This window comes from Coregonus clupeaformis, chromosome 23 (assembly GCF_020615455.1).
Source record: "Coregonus clupeaformis isolate EN_2021a chromosome 23, ASM2061545v1, whole genome shotgun sequence".
In the NCBI taxonomy this organism is placed as follows: Eukaryota; Metazoa; Chordata; class Actinopteri; order Salmoniformes; family Salmonidae; genus Coregonus; species Coregonus clupeaformis.
The window spans coordinates 33,678,957-33,699,750 of record NC_059214.1 but is presented as its reverse complement, the minus strand read 5'-3'; the positions used below and the strand labels follow the sequence as shown (position 1 = coordinate 33,699,750).

The window sequence follows — 20,794 nt, the reverse complement described above, 5'->3', positions numbered from 1 at the left end:
AGCCAGCGCATGTCCAGGCCCGTCTGAAGTTTGCCAATGACCATCTGGATGATCCAGAGGAGGAATGGGAGAAGGTCATGTGGTCTGATGAGAGAAAATTGAGCTTTTTGGTCTAAACTCCACTCGCCTCGTTTGGAGGAAGAAGAAGGATGAGTACAACCCCAAGAACACCATCCCAACCGTGAAGCATGGAGGTGGAAACATCATTCTTTGGGGATGCTTTTCTGCAAAGGGGACAGGACGACTGCACCGTATTGAGGGGAGGATGGATGGGGCCATGTATCGCGAGATCTTGGCCAACAACCTCCTTCCCTCAGTAAGAGCATTGAAGATGGGTCGTGGCTGGGTCTTCCGAAACGCACAGCCAGGGCAACTAAGGAGTGGCTCCGTAAGAAGCATCTCAAGGTCCTGGAGTGGCCTAGCCAGTCTCCAGACCTGAACCCAATAGAAAATCTTTGGAGGGAGCTGAAAGTCCGTATTGCCCAGCGACAGCCCCGAAACCTAAATGATCTGGAGAAGGTCTGTATGGAGGAATGGACCAAAATCCCTGCTGCAGTGTGTGCAAACCTGGTCAAGACCTACAGGAAACGTATGATCTCTGTAATTGCAAACAAAGGTTTCTGTACCAAATATTAAGTTCTGCTTTTCTGATGTATCAAATACTTATGTCATGCAATAAAATGCAATTTAATTACTTGAAAATCATACAATGTGATTTTCTGGATTTTTGTTTTAGATTCCGTCTCTCACAGTTGAAGTGTACCTATGTTCAAAATTACAGACCTCTACATGCTTTGTAAGTAGGAAAACCTGCAAATTCTGCAGTGTATCAAATAGTTGTTCTCCCCACTGTATGTGCTTTCTTGAGCAGGGGGACCTTCACGGCGTAGTGTGTTACCAATTGTTTTCTTGGTGACTATGGTCCCAGCTGCCTTGAGATCATTGACAAGATCCTCCCGTGTAGTTCTGGGCTGATTCCTCACCGTTCTCATGATCATTGCAACTCCACGAGGTGAGATCTTGCATGGAGCCCCAGGCCGAGGGAGATTGACAGTTCTTTTGTGTTTCTTCCATTTGCGAATAATCGCACCAACTGTTGTCACCTTCTCACCAAGCTGCTTGGCGATGGTCTTGTAGCCCATTCCAGCCTTGTGTAGGTCTACAATCTTGTCCCTGACATCCTTGGAGTGCTCTTTGGTCTTGGCCATGGTGGAGAGTTTGGAATCTGATTGATTGATTGCTTCTGTGGACAGGTGTCTTTTATACAGGTAACAAGCTGAGATTAGGAGCACTCCCTTTGAGTGTGCTCCTAATCTCAGCTCGTTACCTGTATAAAAGACACCTGGGAGCCAGAAATCTTTCTGATTGAGAGGGGGTCAAATACTTATTTCCCTCATTAAAATGCAAATCAATTTATAACATTTTAGACATTTGTTTTTCTGGATTTTTTTGTTGTTATTCTGTCTCTCACTGTTCAAATAAACCTATCATTAAAATGATAGACTGATCATTTCTTTGTCAGTGGGCAAACGTACAAAATCAGCAGGGGATCAAATACTTTTTCCCTCACTGTATATATACTGAGATCATGTGACAGATCATGTGACACTTAGATTGCACACATGTGGACTTTATTTAACTAATTATGTGACTTCTGAAGGTAATTGTTTGGACCAGATCTTATTTAGGGGCTTCATAGCAAAGGGGGTGAATACATATGCACACACCACTTTTCTGTTATTTATTCTTTAGAATTTTTTGAAACAAGTAATTTTTTTCATTTCACTTCACCAATTTGTACTATTTTGTGTATGTCCATTACATGAAATCCAAATAAAAATCCATTTAAATTACAGGTTGTAATGCAACAAAATAGGAAAAATGCCAAGGGGGATGAATACTTTTGCAAGGCACTGTACCTGGAGCTAACCCTGCAGATAGCACTACTGGGTGATCTGAAAAGTTGTAGTCAATCGATCAATAATATATTAATACTTTTAGCAAAAATGTTTATTTTCTAATTACAATCTGTAGAAACAATGAGAATAGAAGGGTTCAGAACTTTTGTGAAACATCACAGGACAGTTGAAAAATATATGGCAAATAGTAATCCAGTATGGATGGTGTTAAGAGATAGGTGGGAGGTGTTGAATGGAGCTTAAGGATGGTACTAATAACAACTAACAACAACTAATAAGAACAAGATAACTAATGTAAAGCATACTGTGTCCATAATAAGTATATAGGTTATAGGTTGAGAGCTTTTGTGAAAGAGCACAGTTAGAAAGATATGGCATATAGAAGCAAACCGGATGGACAACATGAAAATTATCGGAGAGGTTGAGGGTAGAGGAAGTTCAGGAGTAAAAACAAACAAAATAGAATTATTGTAAAATTGACTGTGTCCATAAAATTTATATAGTATGTATAAGCTGGAAGTAGAGGACTAAGCTTGTTGTTCACTAGTTTACTCCAATTAGGGGAGGGGGGGGGGTTGTGTTGGAAAGTAATAAAGGGAAATATATATTTTTTTAAGGATATGTGTGTGTATATTTATATGTATGTGTGTGTATGTATGTATGTACAGTGGGGAAAAAAAGTATTTAGTAAGCCACCAATTGTGCAAGTTCTCCCACTTAAAAAGATGAGAGGCCTGTAATTTTCATCATAGGTACACATCAATTATGACAGACAAAATGAGAATTTTTTTCCCCAGAAAATCACATTGTAGGATTTTTTATGAATTTATTTGCAAATTATGGTGGAAAATAAGTATTTGGTCAATAACAAACATTTCTCAATACTTTGTTATATACCCTTTGTTGGCAATGACACAGGTCAAACGTTTTCTGTAAGTCTTCACAAGGTTTTCACACACTGTTGCTGGTATTTTGGCCCATTCCTCCATGCAGATCTCCTCTACAGCAGTGATGTTTTGGGGCTGTCGCTGGGCAACAGACTTTCAACTCCCTCCAAAGATTTTCTATGGGGTTGAGATCTGGAGACTGGCTAGGCCACTCCAGGACCTTGAAATGCTTCTTACGAAGCCACTCCTTCGTTGCCCGGGCGGTGTGTTTGGGATCATTGTTATGCTGAAAGACCCAGCCACGTTTCATCTTCAATGCCCTTGCTGATGGAAGGAGGTTTTCACTCAAAATCTCACGATACATGGCCCCATTCATTCTTTCCTTTACACGGATCAGTCGTCCTGGTCACTTTGCAGAAAAACAGCCCCAAAGCATGATGTTTCCACCCCCATGCTTCACAGTAGGTATGGTGTTCTTTGGATGCAACTCAGCATTCTTTGTCCTCCAAACACGACGAGTTGAGTTTTTACCAAAAAGTTCTATTTTGGTTTCATCTGACCATATGACATTCTCCCAATCCTCTTCTGGATCATCCAAATGCACTCTAGCAAACTTCAGACGGGCCTGAGCATGTACTGGCTTAAGCAGGGGGACACGTCTGGCACTGCAGGATTTGAATCCCTGGCGGCGTAGTGTGTTACTGATGGTAGGCTTTGTTACTTTGGTCCCAGCTCTCTGCAGGTCATTCACTAGGTCCCCCCGTGTGGTTCTGGGATTTTTGCTCACCGTTCTTGTGATCATTTTGACCCCACGGGGTGAGATCTTGCGTGGAGCCCCAGATCGAGGGAGATTATCAGTGGTCTTGTATGTCTTCCATTTCCTAATAATTGCTCCCACAGTTGATTTCTTAAAACCAAGCTGCTTACCTATTGCAGATTCAGTCTTCCCAGCCTGGTGCAGGTCTACAATTTTGTTTCTGGTGTCCTTTGACAGCTCTTTGGTCTTGGCCATAGTGGAGTTTGGAGTGTGACTGTTTGAGGTTGTGGACAGGTGTCTTTATACTGATAACAAATTCAAACAGGTGCCATTAATACAGGTAACGAGTGGAGGACAGAGGAGCCTCTTAAAGAAGAAGTTACAGGTCTGTGAGAGCCAGAAATCTTGCTTGTTTGTAGGTGACCAAATACTTATTTTCCACCATAATTTGCAAATAAATTCATTAAAAATCCTACAATGTGATTTTCTGGATTTCTTTTCCTCAATTTGTCTGTCATAGTTGACGTGTACCTATGATGAAAATTACAGGCCTCTCTCATCTTTTTAAGTGGGAGAACTTGCACAATTGGTGGCTGACTAAATACTTTTTTCCCCCACTGTATATAGTCATATTAGGAAGATACTCCTATGTTCAATCACATTAGCATACTTCCTTGAACTGTATGGCATATCGCTCTTGGTGCGATGACCTCTGAACTGTGACCCATCAGGAGAAAGACTACGACCAGGCTGACCGCTATGCCGACCTGGCCATGACAGCCGACCGCTACAACCCAGCGGCGCTCATCAACAAGGGCAACACAGTGTTTGTGAAGAAGGACTATGAGAAGGCTGCAGAGTTCTACAAGGAGGCTCTCCGGAATGACTCGTCCTGCACTGAGGCCCTATATAACCTGGGTAAACTAAACCGTCAGAGCTCAATTCAGGAAGATCATTGTTGGGAGCGCAGGGATCTGTCTAATTTACTGTTATTAATCATGTACAGTAGTCTTCCTATTCTAATAGTATATCCTTTTTCCTCAGGTTTGACCTATAAGCGTCTGGGGCGTCTGGAGGAGTCTCTGGACTGTTTTCTGAAGCTCCACGCCATCCTGAGGAATAGCGCCCAAGTCATGTGGCAGCTAGCCAACCTGTATCCTCACAGAATACTGGGTCTTTAAGCGTTGCCTAAAAACAATGTTCTTATAGGAGCACTTGTCTACAACTTAGAAAGTGTGATCCTTGACTGAAGCTCAGCTTTGAGATGTTGGAGGACCCCCACCAGGCAATAGAGTGGTTGATGCAACTGATCACTGTGACGCCCACAGACCCCCAGGTGTTGGCCAAACTGGGAGAGCTCTACGACAGCGAGGGAGACAAGTCTCAGGCGTTTCAGTACTACCAAGAGGTCAGTCATTCCCAACACATCACTGATCTATCTATCAAGCGAATTCTAGTATCATTATGTTTCAGTCAATTGTGTTTGATTGTATTAATGTATCTAACTGTATGGATTCAAACAACATTGTGAGTAGTAGATTGTAGCAACAGATGGCATTGAATCAAAAAGTTAGAGTGCAAATCAAATTTTATTTGTTACGTGCTTTGTAGACAACAGATGTAGACTAACAGTGAAATACTTACTTATGGGTCCATTTCCAACAATGCAGAGTTAAAGATAAGATGTAAAATAAAAATGTGACACAAGGAATAAATACACAGTGAATACCGAATAAAAATAATGAGTGAAAATAACATAGCTATACTACCAGTCAAAAGTTTGGACACACCTACTCATTCATTTTACATTTACATTTTAGTCATTTAGCAGACGCTCTTATCCAGAGCGACTTACATGAGCAATTAGGGTTAAGTGCCTTGCTCAAGGGCACATCGACAGATTTTTCACCTAGTCGGCTCGGGGATTAGAACCAGCGACCTTTCGGTTACTGGCACAACGCTCTTACCCACTAAGCTACCTGCCGCCCATTCAAGGGTATTTCTTTATTTTAACTATTTTTTACATTGTAGAATAATAGTGAAGACATCAAAACTATGAAATAACACATATGGAATCATGTAGTAACCAAAAAAGTGTTAAACAAATCAAAATATATTTTATATTTGAGATTCTTCAAATAGCCACCCTTTGCCTTGATGACAGCTTTGCACACTCTTGGCATTCTCTCAACCAGCTTCACCTGGAATGCTTTTCCAACAGTCTTGAAGGAGTTCCCACATATGCTGAGCACTTGTTGGCTGCTTTTCCTTCACTCTGCGGTCCAACTCATCCCAAACCATCTCAATTGGGTTGAGGTCGGGTGATTATGGAGGCCAGGTCATCTGATGCAGCACTCTATCACTCTCCTTCTTGGTAAAATAGCCCTTACACAGCCTGGAGGTGTGTTGGGTCATTGTCCTGTTGAAAAACAAATGATAGTCCCACTAAGCGCAAACCAGATGGGATGGCATATCGCTGCAGAATGCTGTGGCTTGAATTCTAGTGTGCCTCTAGTGTGCCTTGAATTCTAAATAAATCACTGACAGTGTCTCCAGCAAAGCACCATCACACCTCCTCCTCCATGCTTCCCGGTGGGAACCACACATGCAGAGATCATCCGTTCACCTACTCTGCGTCTCACAAAGACACTGCGGTTGGAACCAAAAGTCTTACATTTGGACTCATCAAACTAAAGGACAGATTTCCACCGGTCTAATGTCCATTGCTCGTGTTTCTTGGCCCAAGCAAGTCTCTTCTTCTTATTGGTGTCCTTTAGTAGTGGTTTCTTTGCAGCAATTCGACCATGAAGGCCTGATTCACGCAATCTCCTCTGAACAGTTGATGTTGAGATGTGTCTGTTACTTGAACTCTGTGAAGCCTCTGTTTCTCAAACTAGACACTCTAATGTATTTGTCCTCTTGCTCAGTTTTGTACCGGGGCCTCCCACTCCTCTTTCTATTCTGGTTAGAGACAGTTTGCGCTGTTCTGTGAAGGGAGTTGTACACAGCGTTGTACGAAATCTTCAGTTTCTTGGCAACTTCTCGCATAGAATAGCCTTCATTTCTCAGAACAAGAATAGACTGACGAGTTTCAGAAGAAAGTTATTTGTTTCTGGCCATTTTGAGCCTGTAATCGAACCCACAATTGCTGATGCTCCAGATACTCAACTAGTCTCAAGAAGGCCAGTTTCATTGCTTCTTTAATCAGCACAACAGTTTTCAGCTGTGCTAACATAATTGCAAAAGGGTTTTCTAATGATCAATTAGCATTTTTAAAATGATAAACTTGGATTAGCAAACAACGTGCCATTGGAACACAGGACTGATGTTTGCTGATAATGGGCCTCTGTACTACGCCTATGTAGATATTCCATAAAAAATCAGCCGTTTCCAGCTACAATAGCCATTTACAACATTAACAACATCTACTCTGTATTTCTGATCAATTTGATGTTATTTTAATGGACAAAAAAATTGCTTTTCTTTCGAAAACAAGGACATTTCTAAGTGACCCCAAACTTATATGACTTTCTTTATTTTTACACATATTTAACCCCTTTTTTGGATAGGCAAAAAACTACCTTCCATTATTTTCTGGGACCGGTACCAGTTACCTTTAGACGAGTCCTGTGACACTTGTGGGGGTCATAGTGCAAAATGGAGAGCACCATCGTGTTCGTGAGAGTCTCCCCTTTCAACAGTGGGGTCACATTAGTTTGTAGCCCAAATGGTTTGGATGCTACAAACAGAAGTTGGCTCATGGACGGGACCGTCTTCAGACGAGTTCCCTGACACTTGTGGGGGTTGTAGAGCAACACGGAGACCACCATCGAGAGTCTCATCCTTCCATAGAGTGGTAGTTTGGCCAAACTGGGGCCAAACATAATAGTTTGTAGGTCAAACCGTTCGGACGCTACAGACGTTTTTGTGTCTCATGGTCTGACAAACACCGTTCTAGCTCTGCCACCTTTCACCGCGGAAGTGCAACATCGGCGGATGCGGTGGATTGAGACGCATCCAATGCAAAAAAACATATCTCTAGCTTAAACTGACGGATTTTGATGGGAATTTCTTTCATTATGTTACTTAGATTGACACACTTGAAACGTGATAAATAGGCATATAATCTAGTATCCTTAACTAGCATTGAAAAAGTTAATCCATTCTTCTCTAGCTAATACAAAATCTCTCTCCCTTTCTTCTGAACGTCAGTACAGTAGCCTATGCTTCGGAGGGGGGAGGGCCAGGTAGCCTAAACGCACACACACTGACAAAGATTTTTAGCTTGCAGGCAGACACTGGAATACGTTTCTGAGTGACAGAGTGAGGGCTTTGCATAGGCGCTTTGTTGCATTTTTTTGTGGGACTAGGAAGAATGCCTGGAATGTAAAATAATGTTATTAACCGGTTCCCATGCTTTTAGAATAACAGTTCTGTTTTTTTTAGTTGCACAGGTGACATGCTGGTAGAAATTAGGCAAACAACAGATTTAACTTTTTCCTGCATGAAAATCACTGACCACTAGGTGCGCTGCCTCTGGATTTGCATTTTCTTGTTGGCTTATTGCCCTATATAGCTCGTTGAGTGCAGCCTTAGTGCCAGCATCAGTTTGTGGTGGTAAGTAGACAGCTACGAAAAATCTAGATGAAAATGTTGTTACATAGTATGGTCTACAGTTTATCATGAGGTATTTTAACTCAGGGGAGCAGAACCTCAAGACTTCCTTAACATTAGAGACCGGCACCAGCTGTTGTGAACAAAGAGACACACACCCCCGCCCTTGAGTTTACGGGACGCTGCCGTTCTGTCCTTCCGATTCGTAGAAAAACCAGCTAGATTTATATTAACCATGTCCTCGTTAAGCCACAACTCCGTTAAGTATAGGATATTACAGTTCTTCAGGTCCCGTTGATAGGATAGTCTCGAACGGAGCTCGTCTAGTTTGTTCTCCAGTGATTGTACATTCGCCAATAGAACAGAGGGGAGAGGCAGTTTATTCACTCGCCGCCATAGTTTCATCAGGGTGCCCCGACGTCGAACTCTATGTCGTAGTCTTTTCCACTTCCGAGGGTTGGGCATTAGGGCCTGGTCCCGGGTGAGCAGTATGCCGAGTCAATCGAGGTTAGTGATCGCTGTTCTGATGTCCAGAAGCTCTTTTCAGGCGGAATCATTATGTACCAAAAACGTTAAAATCAGCGCAAATAAACATACAAAATAGCATAATTGGGCAGGAGGTTGTAAAACGGACGCTATACATGCCAGCGTCATTGCATCCCGACAAGAAGTTGACTAAATCTGAACATTCTCCATGTGGTCCCTTGTTCAGTCCTTCAGATATTTCCCCTCCAACATTGACGTTATTGAGTGGCTGGGGGCCTACTACATTGACACTCAGTTCTGTGAGAAGGCCATCCAGTACTTTGAGAGAGCCACACTAATCCAGTAAGTCCTCATCTCACAATAATATCGATATGTATGTCTTGAGTTTGTACATCATAATGTAACAAGTAATATGCTTGTTCGTTGTGCCTCTATTCCACCACTTCCACCCAATAGCCTAGGGACACGGTTATGTGGTATCATGCCCCTGCAGTATTGATAATTTGTCATGTGGTTTCAGGCCAACTCAGGTGAAATGGCAGCTTATGGTGGCCAGCTGCTACAGAAGAAGTGGTGAGTTTATCATCCACCTCAATTATGGCTAATGATGACAGATTGATTTTATTGTCCGAATGAATTTGTCCTCACCCTTACAGAGATATGAATTATTCCATGTGCAATGACCTGAACACTGCTGCTCCTTGTTCCTTCATCCTCAGGAAACTACCAGAAAGCCCTGGAGACTTACAAAGACATCCACCGGAAATTCCCGGAAAACGTTGAATGTAATCCACCCGATCCCTTCTTGTCCTCTCAGCATTACTGCTCTAATGTAATGGTTTATTTAAAAAATATACTGATGCTGACTCTATGGGTGTGTGTGTTTTTCCCCTGTCCCCCTCCAGGCCTGCGTTTCCTGGTGAGGCTGTGCACAGACATGGGGATGAAAGAGGTCCAGGACTACGCCACCAAACTGAAGAAGGTGGAGAAGATGAAAGAGATCAGAGAACAGGTACTCTACTTACTTACTACACTCTTGTCAAAGGCTACTGACAGTGACAACAACATCATCTGAGGCCACTGGAGGCGTTGGCTTCACTGTGTCTTTCCTATGGAAAACAGACAGAGAGAATACCGACTTCTCAGTGAATCATAACCAACTGCTCCTAAATCAGTGCTGAGATGTTCTTGGATCAGAACGGTTCTTCTAAGGAGCGACTCTCTAATTCCTGCTCTGTTGTTAACTGGACCAGGCTTTGCTGACATCATCATTACAGATCAACTCCAGTGTCTCTGGCTGTTTTTGCTCTCTGCAAGTGTCTTTGTTTTCACCATAGAAACCAACAAACAGTTAAATAAATCAGTGTCTGTACGGTACTCTGTACTGTTGTTTTTGGGAATATTGGATTTTAACAGAGACATAATTTCTCTCTCCTCTCTAGCGGGTGAAGTCGGCGAGGGAGGGCAGCGCTAGAGGCACCCGGAGAGAGGGCAGCGCCAGCAGTGGTGAGTGATGACCCTGGACACCTCTATACACCTAAACACACTCTAACCCTGACTACTTCTTTTTAGATGGTAATCCCTTGCAAAAATTAAGTTCACCATTATCATATATTTTCTCCTAACTGCTGTCCATGGGTGTGTCTCGACAGTGGCCACCCCAAACCCTCTCCGCACCCCGCCTAAGAAGGCCATCGGTACGAGCCAGTAGAAACTAGATAGTAACCTCCTAGCTCTGTACATCTCTATTACATCTCTGACCCCGAGTTCCTCTATTCTGATACTAACCCATTCCAACTTTTGAAATTCAGTTAACCTTTATAATCTCTCTGTCCTCTCTTGCTGTCCAAATGTGTGTCTCGACAGTGGGCACTCCAGACCCTGTCCACACCCCGCCAAAGAAGGACAGCGGTACGAGCCTCCTCTGTAGAATAGAGCTGGGTCCCGTTCCAATACTTTTAGTCCAGTAGTAGTTCCATTGCTACATTATTCTGCCTTGGCCATTGGAAAACAATTATTATTACATCGTAACCGGTGTAGTCATCAGCACATTAAGAGTCAAAGGTGTTTGCCTTCAAGGACAATTATTTGGATTATGTGGTAAGAGAAAACTGCAAACTATTTCTCCAAAGAATATCTGAAGTTTGTGTCAATGCCCAGGCTATTATGTAGTTTCTTAGACTTGATATGCTCTGTCAGCTAATGTTATAACAGTAATGGCTTAGTTCTACAGTATCCAGACCAGTATACTTGCTGACGTTTTTGTTGAAGTAATTATGTACCATATTCCAGCTGCTTCAAACAACTCCCCTTATAGCCACAGCAATCCTCCATCAGCATTTGGTAGTGTAGTGCAGTGGTTCCCAACTTTTTGTGAACCGTGGCACACCTTAATGGGATATACAATTCTGCAGCACACTGTACAAAACATTATGAAAACCTGCTCTTTCCATGACATAGACTGACTAGGTGAATCCAAGTGAAAGCTATGATTCCTTATTGATGTCACTTGTTAAATCCACTTCAATCAGTGTAGATGAAGGGGAGGAGACAGGTTAAATCATGATTTTTAAGCCTTGAGACAATTGAGACATGGATTGTGTATGTGTGCAATTCAAAATTTGAATAGGTAAGACAAAAGATTTAAGTGCCTTTGAACGGGGTATGGTAGTAGGTGCCAGGCACACCGGTTTGTGTCAAGAACTGCAACGCTGCTGGGTTTTCAACCTCACCAGTTTCCCGTGTGTATCAAGAATGGTCCACCACCCAATTGATATCCAGCCAACCTGACACAACTGTAGGAAGCATACTGCAAATCAGCTATTTTCTGTGACAAACATATTTTATAGATTTAAATAGCGTTTCTTGTAAATATTTGTATACTTTTTATAGATCGTTACTCATTATGGTTCATTTGTGTGTAGCCCTTTAACAGCGTCCAGTGATGTGGCCCCTCAAACGTAACAACATTCCACAGGTCACGTTTATAAGCGAGTGTTCTAAAAAATAATCAAGATTAGGAAAAGTTTCACTGCTCTCCTGAGAGTTCCTGGGAACCACTGTAGTGTACTGTATAAATGTCTGGACACACTTCATCTTACAATTAATTTCCTCTTTTTATTCTCTTATGGCACTTCAGAGGTGGATGTCAAAGCAGGTGAGCAGGACAGTGTTATATTATGTGTTTGTGGCAGATTAATACATACACACCAAACTCTTTACTCTCCTCTTGCCATTTTAAATGTCCTTTTTGCTTTGTTAACTGTATGCTATTCTAACTTGATCCTCAACTATCCCTGTCCTCTCTGGTCTTTCTTTCTCTTTATTGCATGCTTTCCTTTTTCTCTTTCCACATGTCTTTCTTCTGGATCAGTCTCTCACCCTGAGCCTAAACACAGTCCTCTGCTGGACCAGGGGAGAGGTATGTACTGTACTGTACAACAGAATGGAAAACTGTCTATCAATCATCTTTTTCACAGTAATTTGTCAAAGAAGGCAAGGGGGACAGTGTTAAGGTATTGTCAAATGACTGAACTCTCTACAGCCTAGCTTTACAATTCAGTGTCCCCGAAATCTTCTAACAGGCTGCAAGCTGTGTTTGCCAGGAATGACTCCTTCCTGCAACTCACCCCCTCCAGAGAATGTTTGCACTGAACACATTGCAAAGAGAGAAAAAGAGCTGAAAACGCTCTATTTGAGAAAGCCTCCCTTCTTGAATTCACCTCTAAGAGTTTTCCCTCATTTGACCGTGTTGACTACTACGTTTGAATACATAGTGATTGTTATTTAAAAACTGGAGTTGTTGTTACTGTTATGTTACTTCAGCAAAGTCATCATCTACTTATGACTGCTCTGTCGCTGAGGATCCGGTATGGTTGAAAAGCATTTCTCAGATGCTTCCAAATCACTGTTGCTCTTTGGTGTAAGAGTGTAAGCTGCCCTCTTGTGCAGGGAGGTCAGATCACCCCAACAGGCAAAAGCTGACCCATTGACAGGAAAATACATAGCTAGACACTCATGGTATGTGCAATACATTCTTTCTTCAGTGTTGAGGCAGAAAAAGGAGTTGCTTTTCCACTGGAAATCTCACTGCATTTTTGAGTGAGTTGGTCCTGAGGAAGGCTGGGATTTGAGGATTGTAAGGGACAACAGAATTGGGCCTCCTCCTCTTCCTGTTTTCGTGGTTGGATTTTTTTCCACGGCTACCTGGTTGCCAGATGTGGAGTGTGGTTGTCTCTGGCCTGTCCCCCACTTTTCTGGACCGCCATACAGACCTGCCATCTGAGCCTAGAGCTGACACACATCTCTTTCCCCTCACACACAGAGGACAGAGGAGCGTGTGGTATTAAACAGCAGCCTCTCATTGTTACCCTCTGTTAGAGAGGGATAAACAATCACTGCTAAATGTGAACCATGCAGATACAGTGAGGGAAAAAAGTATTTGATCCCCTGCTGATTTTGTATGTTTGCCCACTGACAAAGACATGATCAGTCTATATTTTTAATGGTAGGTTTATTTGAACAGTGAGACAGAATAACAACAAAAAGATCCAACTGTTGTCACCTTCTCACCAAGCTGCTTGGTGATGGTCTTGTAGCCCATTAAAGCCTTGTGTAGGTCTACAATCTTGTCCCTGACATCCTTGGAGAGCTCTTTGGTCTTGGCCATGGTGGAGAGTTTGGAATCTGATTGATTGCTTCTGTGGACAGGTGTCTTTTATACAGGTAACAAGCTGAGATTAGGAGCACTCCCTTTAAGAGTGTGCTCCTAATCTCAGCTCGTTACCTGTATAAAAGACACCTGGGAGCCAGAAATCTTTCTGATTGATAGGGGGTCAAATACTTATTTCCCTCATTAAAATGCAAATCAATTTCTAACATTTTTGACATGCGTTTTTCTGGATTTTTTTGTTGTTATTCTGTCTCTCACTGTTCAAATAAACCTACCAACAAAATTATAGACTAATCATTTCTTTGTCAGTGGGCAAACGTACAAAATCAGCAGGGGATCAAATACTTTTTTCCCTCACTGTACAGGGTAATGAAGGGGCCGGTCCCAACAGTAAGCAAGCAGGTTAATCCTGTGTCTGTTTTCTCAGACAGTGGACACAGCAGTCATGGCACCAGCGCCAAGGGGGAGAGGCTGAGCGCCAAGATGAGGGCACTTCCTGGCTCCAACGAACCCTACGAGGCCAGCAGCCAGCGAGACATAGGTGAGACACACTCTCTCCCTCCACCTTCAACCGTGTAGACTTGCAGTGTAGGTTTTTTGTCTTCAATTGTACAATCTACCTCATGCCCCTGATCCATCTTAACACCTTGTGAACAAATGCATTTTTTATTTAATCAGGGGAGCCCATTGAGACCAGGGTCTCATTTTCAATGATGCCCTTAGGAAGCAAATTCTACACAAACATGCCAATAAAATGATAAAAGCTAGTTACAATTTAAAATACTACAATTTCAACACCACAATACACAGCTGCGGTGATGCGCTCTATCCAATAGCATAGACAATGAGACAGACCTGCCCAGCAGCTCCAACTTTGTTTACATAAGACAGCATGTTTTTTACTTAAGAAATACTGCACCAAACACCTTAGATGTAAGATTGCACAACTAAAACACCCTTGGTAAAAATGTAAATTACACATTTGAGTTCTTAGATTCATTCTGGTTATTTTGAGGAATTGAAATAGGCTTCCGTGTCTCATGGGGGACAAACATCATTAACCAAATGCAGAATCGGCCAGGAAACACCTCCAAGACTGAAATCTCATTTTTCTAATGAGCAACAGAAAAACGTGTCAATCGGCGTGTTCAGTCACTCTATAAGTGTAGTTGCTGCTGCAGTCTGGTAAATGGTGTCACCATAGTCAAGAACTGGCAGGAAAGTTGACTGTACAATCTGCTTCCTGCTGTTTAGGGAGAGGCAAGATCCATTTCTAAAAAAATCTTAACTTTTTAACTAGCTCATCAGTATGCTTTTTAAATGTTAAATCCTTGTCAATCCAAATGCCCAGATATTTATAGGCGGGAACCCGATCGATGGGAGAACCATTCAATGAATAAAATATGTAGTCCATCTGAAACAATTTTGCGAGAATGAGAGAACATTTATTTAGTCTTGCCCACATTAAGTACAAGTTTTAAACCAACCAGGGCTTTCTGTAAGGCAACAAAGTCAGATTGCAGCTCCAACAACGGCTGGTATACAGTTGGGGCAATGGCATACATAACAGTATCATCTGCATACAGATGAATATTACACGTTTTAACAGATACAATTTATGATCCAAGCAATTTTAACACATTATCTAAAACAAGCGTAGCAGCTGAAACTGTGCTGTGTCCAAGTCTAAAACCAGATTGGTGCACATTAAGAATAGAGTGAAAAGTTTTCAGCCCAGAGTTGGCCAGGGATTCTAAAACTTTGGCAAGGCAAGATAATTTGGAAATTGGATGGTAAATATCATAGAATCTCCTCCTTTCCAGATCTTAGGGATAACACCAGAAACAACTGTAAAGTAAAAAATATAGGTCAATGGTTCTGCAATTTTTATTTTGTTGATATATACATGTTACGAACCCCGTGGCTTTAAAAGTCTAGGGTGGATGGAAAAGAGACCCGTAACATAACTCATGCAAATTAGAATAGTGACACAGAAACAGTGAGAACAAAAATACACAGACAACCATAAACTACCGTCAAACACAAAATGTTTATAATGAACACACGGTAAAGGTTTGGGAAAAGGGGCTGAGCAGGACCCAAGGAATGAAACAATATCAAAAAACCCTAAACTGATCTTGCCTGCCTCAAGAACTGCTAAGCTACTGCTAACCATACAAAAATACAGTGGGTGGTCCATTCAGGTCTAACTAGTGTTTTTAGACAATAGTTTTTCCTACGGGTAATGTGTGCCCAAGGGCAACTTGCTAAGTCCCTCTTTTCCCAGGAACACACAACATTGTTACCATATAGAGTAAACAGCAAATGAGTGCGTACACAAAAAACAAGACGCCACAGTATCCATACTCACAAACGAAAAGAGTCTCTGTGATAAAACACAACTGACTGGCTTTTAAAACAATGGGATGTGAGTGAAAAACCAGAAACAGGTGGTGCAATGCAGAGGAATGTCCACTGATTGGTCCACCTCAGCAATCAGCAGACGAACGGATGTCAGACAGGTGGGACTCCCCAACGACCACCAATCAGGAAAACAAGGGACACCTGTGATTTAGGGCAGAAGGAGAGAAAAAAACAAATACACATACAGGATACCTGTATCCGTAACAATACACTACTGTTCAAAAGTTTGGGGTCACTTAGAAATGGCCTTGCAATTTTATTGTCCATTAAAATAACATCAAATCGATCAGAAATACAGTGTAGACATTGTTAATGTTGTAAATGGCTATTGTAGCTGGAAACGGCAAGATTTTTAAAGGAATATCTACATAGGCGTACAGAGGCCCATTATCAGCAGCCATCAGTCCTGTGTTCCAATGGCACGTTGTTTGCTAATCCAAGTTTATCATTTTGAAAGGCTAATTGATCATTAGAAAACCCTTTTGCAATTATGTTAGCACAGCTGAAAACTGTTGTGCTGATTAAAGAAGTAATAAAACTAGCCTTCTTGAGACTAGTTGAGTAATGTCCATTGCTCGTGTTTCTTGGCCCAAACAAGTCTCTTCTTCTTATTTGTGGCGTTTAGTAGTGGTTTCTTTGCAGTAATTTGACCATGAAGGCCTGATTCACACATTCTCCTCTGAACAGTTGATGTTGAGATGTGTCTGTTACTTGAACTCTGTGAAGCATTTATTTCGGTTGCAATTTCTGAGGCTGGTAACTCTAATGAATGTATCCTCTGCAGCAGAGGTAACTCTGGGTCTTCCATTCCTGTGGCGGTCCTCATGAGAGCCAGTTTCATCATAGCGCTTGATGGTTTTTGCAACTGCACTTGAAGAAACTTTCAAAGTTATTGAAATGTTCCTTATTGACTGACCTTAAAGTAATGATGGACTGTCATTTCTCTTTGCTTATTTGAGCTGTTCTTGCCATAATATGGACTTGGTCTTTTACCAAATATGGCTATCTTCTGTATACCCACCCTACCTTGTCACAACACAACTGATTGGCTCAAACGCATTAAGAAGGAAAGAAATTCCACAAATTAACTTTTAAGAAGGCACACCTTTTAATTGAAATGCATTCCAGGTGACTACCTCATGAAACTGGTTGAGAGAATGCCAAGAGTGTGCAAAGCTGTCATCAAGGCAAAGGGTGGCTATTTGAAGAATCTCAAATATAAAATATATTTTGATTTGTTTAACACTTTTTTGGTTACTACGTGATTCCATATGTGTTATTTAATAGTTTTGATGTCTTCACTATTATTCTACAATGTAGAAAATAGTAAAAATAATGAAAAACCCTTGAATGAGTAGGTGTTCTAAAACTTTTGACCGGAAGTGTGTGTGTGTGTGTGTGTGTGTGTGTGTGTGTGTGTGTATATATATATATATATATATATATATATATATATATACATACATACATACATACATACATACATACATACATACATACATACATACATACATACATACATACATATGTATGTATGGCCAGGCATGACTCCAACACCATTAAGTTTGCCGACGACACAACAGTGGTAGGCCTGATCACCGACAACGATGAGACAGCCTATAGGGAGGAGGTCAGAGACCTGGCCGTGTGGTGCCAGGATAACAACCTTTCCCTCAACGTGACCAAGACAAAGGAGATGATTGTGGACTGAGCACGCCCCCATTCTCATCGACGGGGCTGTAGTGGAACAGGTTGAGAGCTTCAGGTTCCTTGGTGTCCACATCACCAACGAACTATCATGGTCCAAACACACCAAGACAGTCGTGAAGAGGGCACGACAAAGCCTATTCCCCCTCAGGAGACTGAAAAGATTTGGCATGGGTCCTCAGATCCTCAAAAAATTCTACAGCTGCACCATCGAGAGCATCCTGACTGGTTGCATCACCGCCTGGTATGGCAACTGCTTGGCCTCCGACCGCAAGGCAATACAGAGGGTAGTGCGTACGGCCCAGTACATCACTCGGGCCAAGCTTCCTGCCATCCAGGATCTCTATACCAGGCGGTGTCAGAGGAAGGCCCTCAAAATTGTCAAAGACTCCAGCCACCCTAGTCATAGACTGTTCTCTCTGCTACCGCACGGCAAGCGGTACCGGAGTGCCAAGTCTAGGTCCAAAATACTTCTCAACAGCTTCTACCCCCAAGCCATAAGACTCCTGAACAGCTCATCATGGCTACCCGGACTATTTGCACTGCCCCCCCACCCCCATCTTTTTACGCTGCTGCTACTCTGTTAATTATTTATGCATAGTCACTTTAACTGTACCCACATGTACATATTACTTCAACTAGCCGGTGCCCCCGCACATTGACTCTGCACCGGTACCCCCCCGTATATATAGCCTCCCTACTGTTATTTTATTTTACTTCTGCTCTTTTTTTCTCAACAGTTTTTTGTTGTTTTATTTTACTTTTTTATTAAAAATGAATGCACTGTTGGTTAAGGGCTGTAAGTAAGCATTTCACTGTAATGTCTGCACCTGTTGTATTCGGCGCATGTGGCCAATAACATTTGATTTGATATACATGTACAGTGAGGGAAAAAAGTATTTGATCCCCTGCTGATTTTGTACGTTTGCCCACTGACAAAGAAATGATCAGTCTATAATTTTAATGGTAGGTTTATTTGAACAGTGAGAGACAGAATAACAACAAAAAAATCCAGAAAAACGCATGTCAAAAATGTTAGAAATTGATTTGCATTTTAATGAGGGAAATAAGTATTTGACCCCCTCTCAATCAGAAAGATTTCTGGCTCCCAGTTGTCTTTTATACAGGTAATGAGCTGAGATTATGAGCACACTCTTAAAGGGAGTGCTCCTAATCTCAGTTGGTTACCTGTATAAAAGACACCTTTCCACAGAAGCAATCAATCAATCAGATTCCAAACTCTCCACCATGGCCAAGACCAAAGAGCTCTCCAAGGATGTCAGGGACAAGATTGTAGACCTACACAAGGCTGGAATGGGCTACAAGACCATTGCCAAGCAGCTTGGTGAGAAGGTGACAACAGTTGGTGCGATTATTCGCAAATGGAAGAAGCACAAAATAACTGTCAATCTCCCTCGGCCTGGGGCTCCATGCAAGTTCTCACCTCGTGGAGTTGCAATGATCATGAGAACGGTGAGGAATCAGCCCAGAACTACACAAGAGGATCTTGTCAATGATCTCAAGGCAGCTGGGACCATAGTCACCAAGAAAACAATTGGTAACACACTACGCCGTGAAGGACTGAAATCCTGCAGCGCCCGCAAGGTCCCCCTGCTCAAGAAAGCACATATACAGGACCGTCTGAAGTTTGCCAATGAACATCTGAATGATTCAGAGGAGAACTGGGTGAAAGTGTTGTGGTCAGATGAGACAAAAATCGAGCTCTTTGGCATCAACTCAACTCGCCGTGTTTGGAGGAGGAGGAATGCTGCCTATGACCCCAAGAACACCATCCCCACCGTCAAACATGGAGGTGGAAACATGATGCTTTGGGGGTGTTTTTCTGCTAAGGGGACAGGACAACTTCACCGCATCAAAGGGACGATGGACGGGGCCATGTACCGTCAAATCTTGGGTGAGAACCTCCTTCCCTCAGCCAGGGCATTGAAAATGGGTCGTGGATGGGTATTCCAGCATGACAATGACCCAAAACACACGGCCAAGGTAACAAAGGAGTGGCTCAAGAAGAAGCACATTAAGGTCCTGGAGTGGCCTAGCCAGTCTCCAGACCTTAATCCCATACAAAATCTGTGGAGGGAGCTGAATGTTCGAGTTGCCAAACATCAGCCTCGAAACATTAATGACTTGGAGAAGATCTGCAAAGAGGAGTGGGACAAAATCCCTCCTGAGATGTGTGCAAACCTGGTGGCCAACTACAAGAAACGTCTGACCTCTGTGATTGCCAACAAGGGTTTTGCCACCAAGTACTAAGTCATGTTTTACAGAGGGGTCAAATACTTATTTCCCTCATTAAAATGCAAATCAATTTCTAACATTTTTGACATGCGTTTTTCTGGATTTTTTTGTTGTTATTCTGTCTCTCACTGTTCAAATAAACCTACCATTAAAATTATAGACTGATCATGTCTTTGTCAGTGGGCAAATGTACAAAATCAGCAGGGGATCAAATACTTTCTTTCCTTCACTGTATATACATACATATACACTGCTCAAAAAAATAAAGGGAACACTTAAACAACACAATGTAACTCCAAGTCAATCACACTTCTGTGAAATCAAACTGTCCACTTAGGAAGCAACACAGATTGACAATAAATGTCACATGCTGTTGTGCAAATGGAATAGACAACAGGTGGAAATTATAGGCAATTAGCAAGACACCCCCAATAAAGAAGTGGTTCTGCAGGTGATGACCACAGACCACTTCTCAGTTCCTATGCTTCCTGGCTGATGTTTTGGTCACTTTTGAATGCTGGCGGTGCTTTCACTCTAGTGGTAGCATGAGACGGAGTCTACAACCCACACAAGTGGCTCAGGTAGTGCAGCTCGTCCAGGATTGCACATCAATGCGAGCTGTGGCAAGAAGGTTTGCTGTGTCTGTCAGCGTAGTGTCCAGAGCATGGAGGCGCTACCAGGAGACAGGCCAGTACATCAGGAGACGTGGAGGAGGCCGTAGGAGGGCAACAACCCAGCAGCAGGACCGCTACCTCCGCCTTTGTGCAAGGAGGAGCAGGAGGAGCACTGCCAGAGCCCTGCAAAATGACCTCCAGCAGGCCACAAATGTGCATGTGTCTGCTCAAACGGTCAGAAACAGACTCCATGAGGGTGGTATGAGGGCCCAACGTCCACAGGTTGGGGTTGTGCTTACAGCCCAACACCGTGCAGGACGTTTGGCATTTGCCAGAGAACACCAAGATTGGCAAATTCGCCACTGGCGCCCTGTGCTCTTCACAGATGAAAGCAGGTTCACACTGAGCACATGTGACAGACGTGACAGAGTCTGGAGACGCCGTGGAGAACGTTCTGC

At 42.6% G+C, this 20,794-nt stretch overlaps 1 protein-coding gene across 9 annotated transcripts in view; it reads left to right on the top strand.

Annotated features, from left to right (window-relative positions):
• Positions 1 to 20,794, top strand: part of ift88 (intraflagellar transport 88 homolog) — a 44,346-nt gene that overhangs the window by 12,958 nt on the left and 10,594 nt on the right. For 5 of the 9 annotated variants that reach the window (XM_041844522.1, XM_041844521.1, XM_041844520.1 and 2 more), the window contains 11 exons: positions 4,295 to 4,481; positions 4,608 to 4,716; positions 4,821 to 4,971; positions 8,890 to 9,005; positions 9,184 to 9,236; positions 9,383 to 9,448; positions 9,569 to 9,675; positions 10,106 to 10,169; positions 11,803 to 11,820; positions 12,037 to 12,084; positions 13,763 to 13,876. In XM_041844522.1, coding sequence (XP_041700456.1) covers positions 4,295 to 4,481; positions 4,608 to 4,716; positions 4,821 to 4,971; positions 8,890 to 9,005; positions 9,184 to 9,236; positions 9,383 to 9,448; positions 9,569 to 9,675; positions 10,106 to 10,169; positions 11,803 to 11,820; positions 12,037 to 12,084; positions 13,763 to 13,876 — 1,033 coding nt within the window. The remainder of the gene's footprint in view (positions 1 to 4,294; positions 4,482 to 4,607; positions 4,717 to 4,820; positions 4,972 to 8,889; positions 9,006 to 9,183; positions 9,237 to 9,382; positions 9,449 to 9,568; positions 9,676 to 10,105; positions 10,170 to 11,802; positions 11,821 to 12,036; positions 12,085 to 13,762; positions 13,877 to 20,794) is intronic. The other 4 variants (XM_041844527.1, XM_041844526.1, XM_041844525.1 and 1 more) reach the window with 2 other exon arrangements.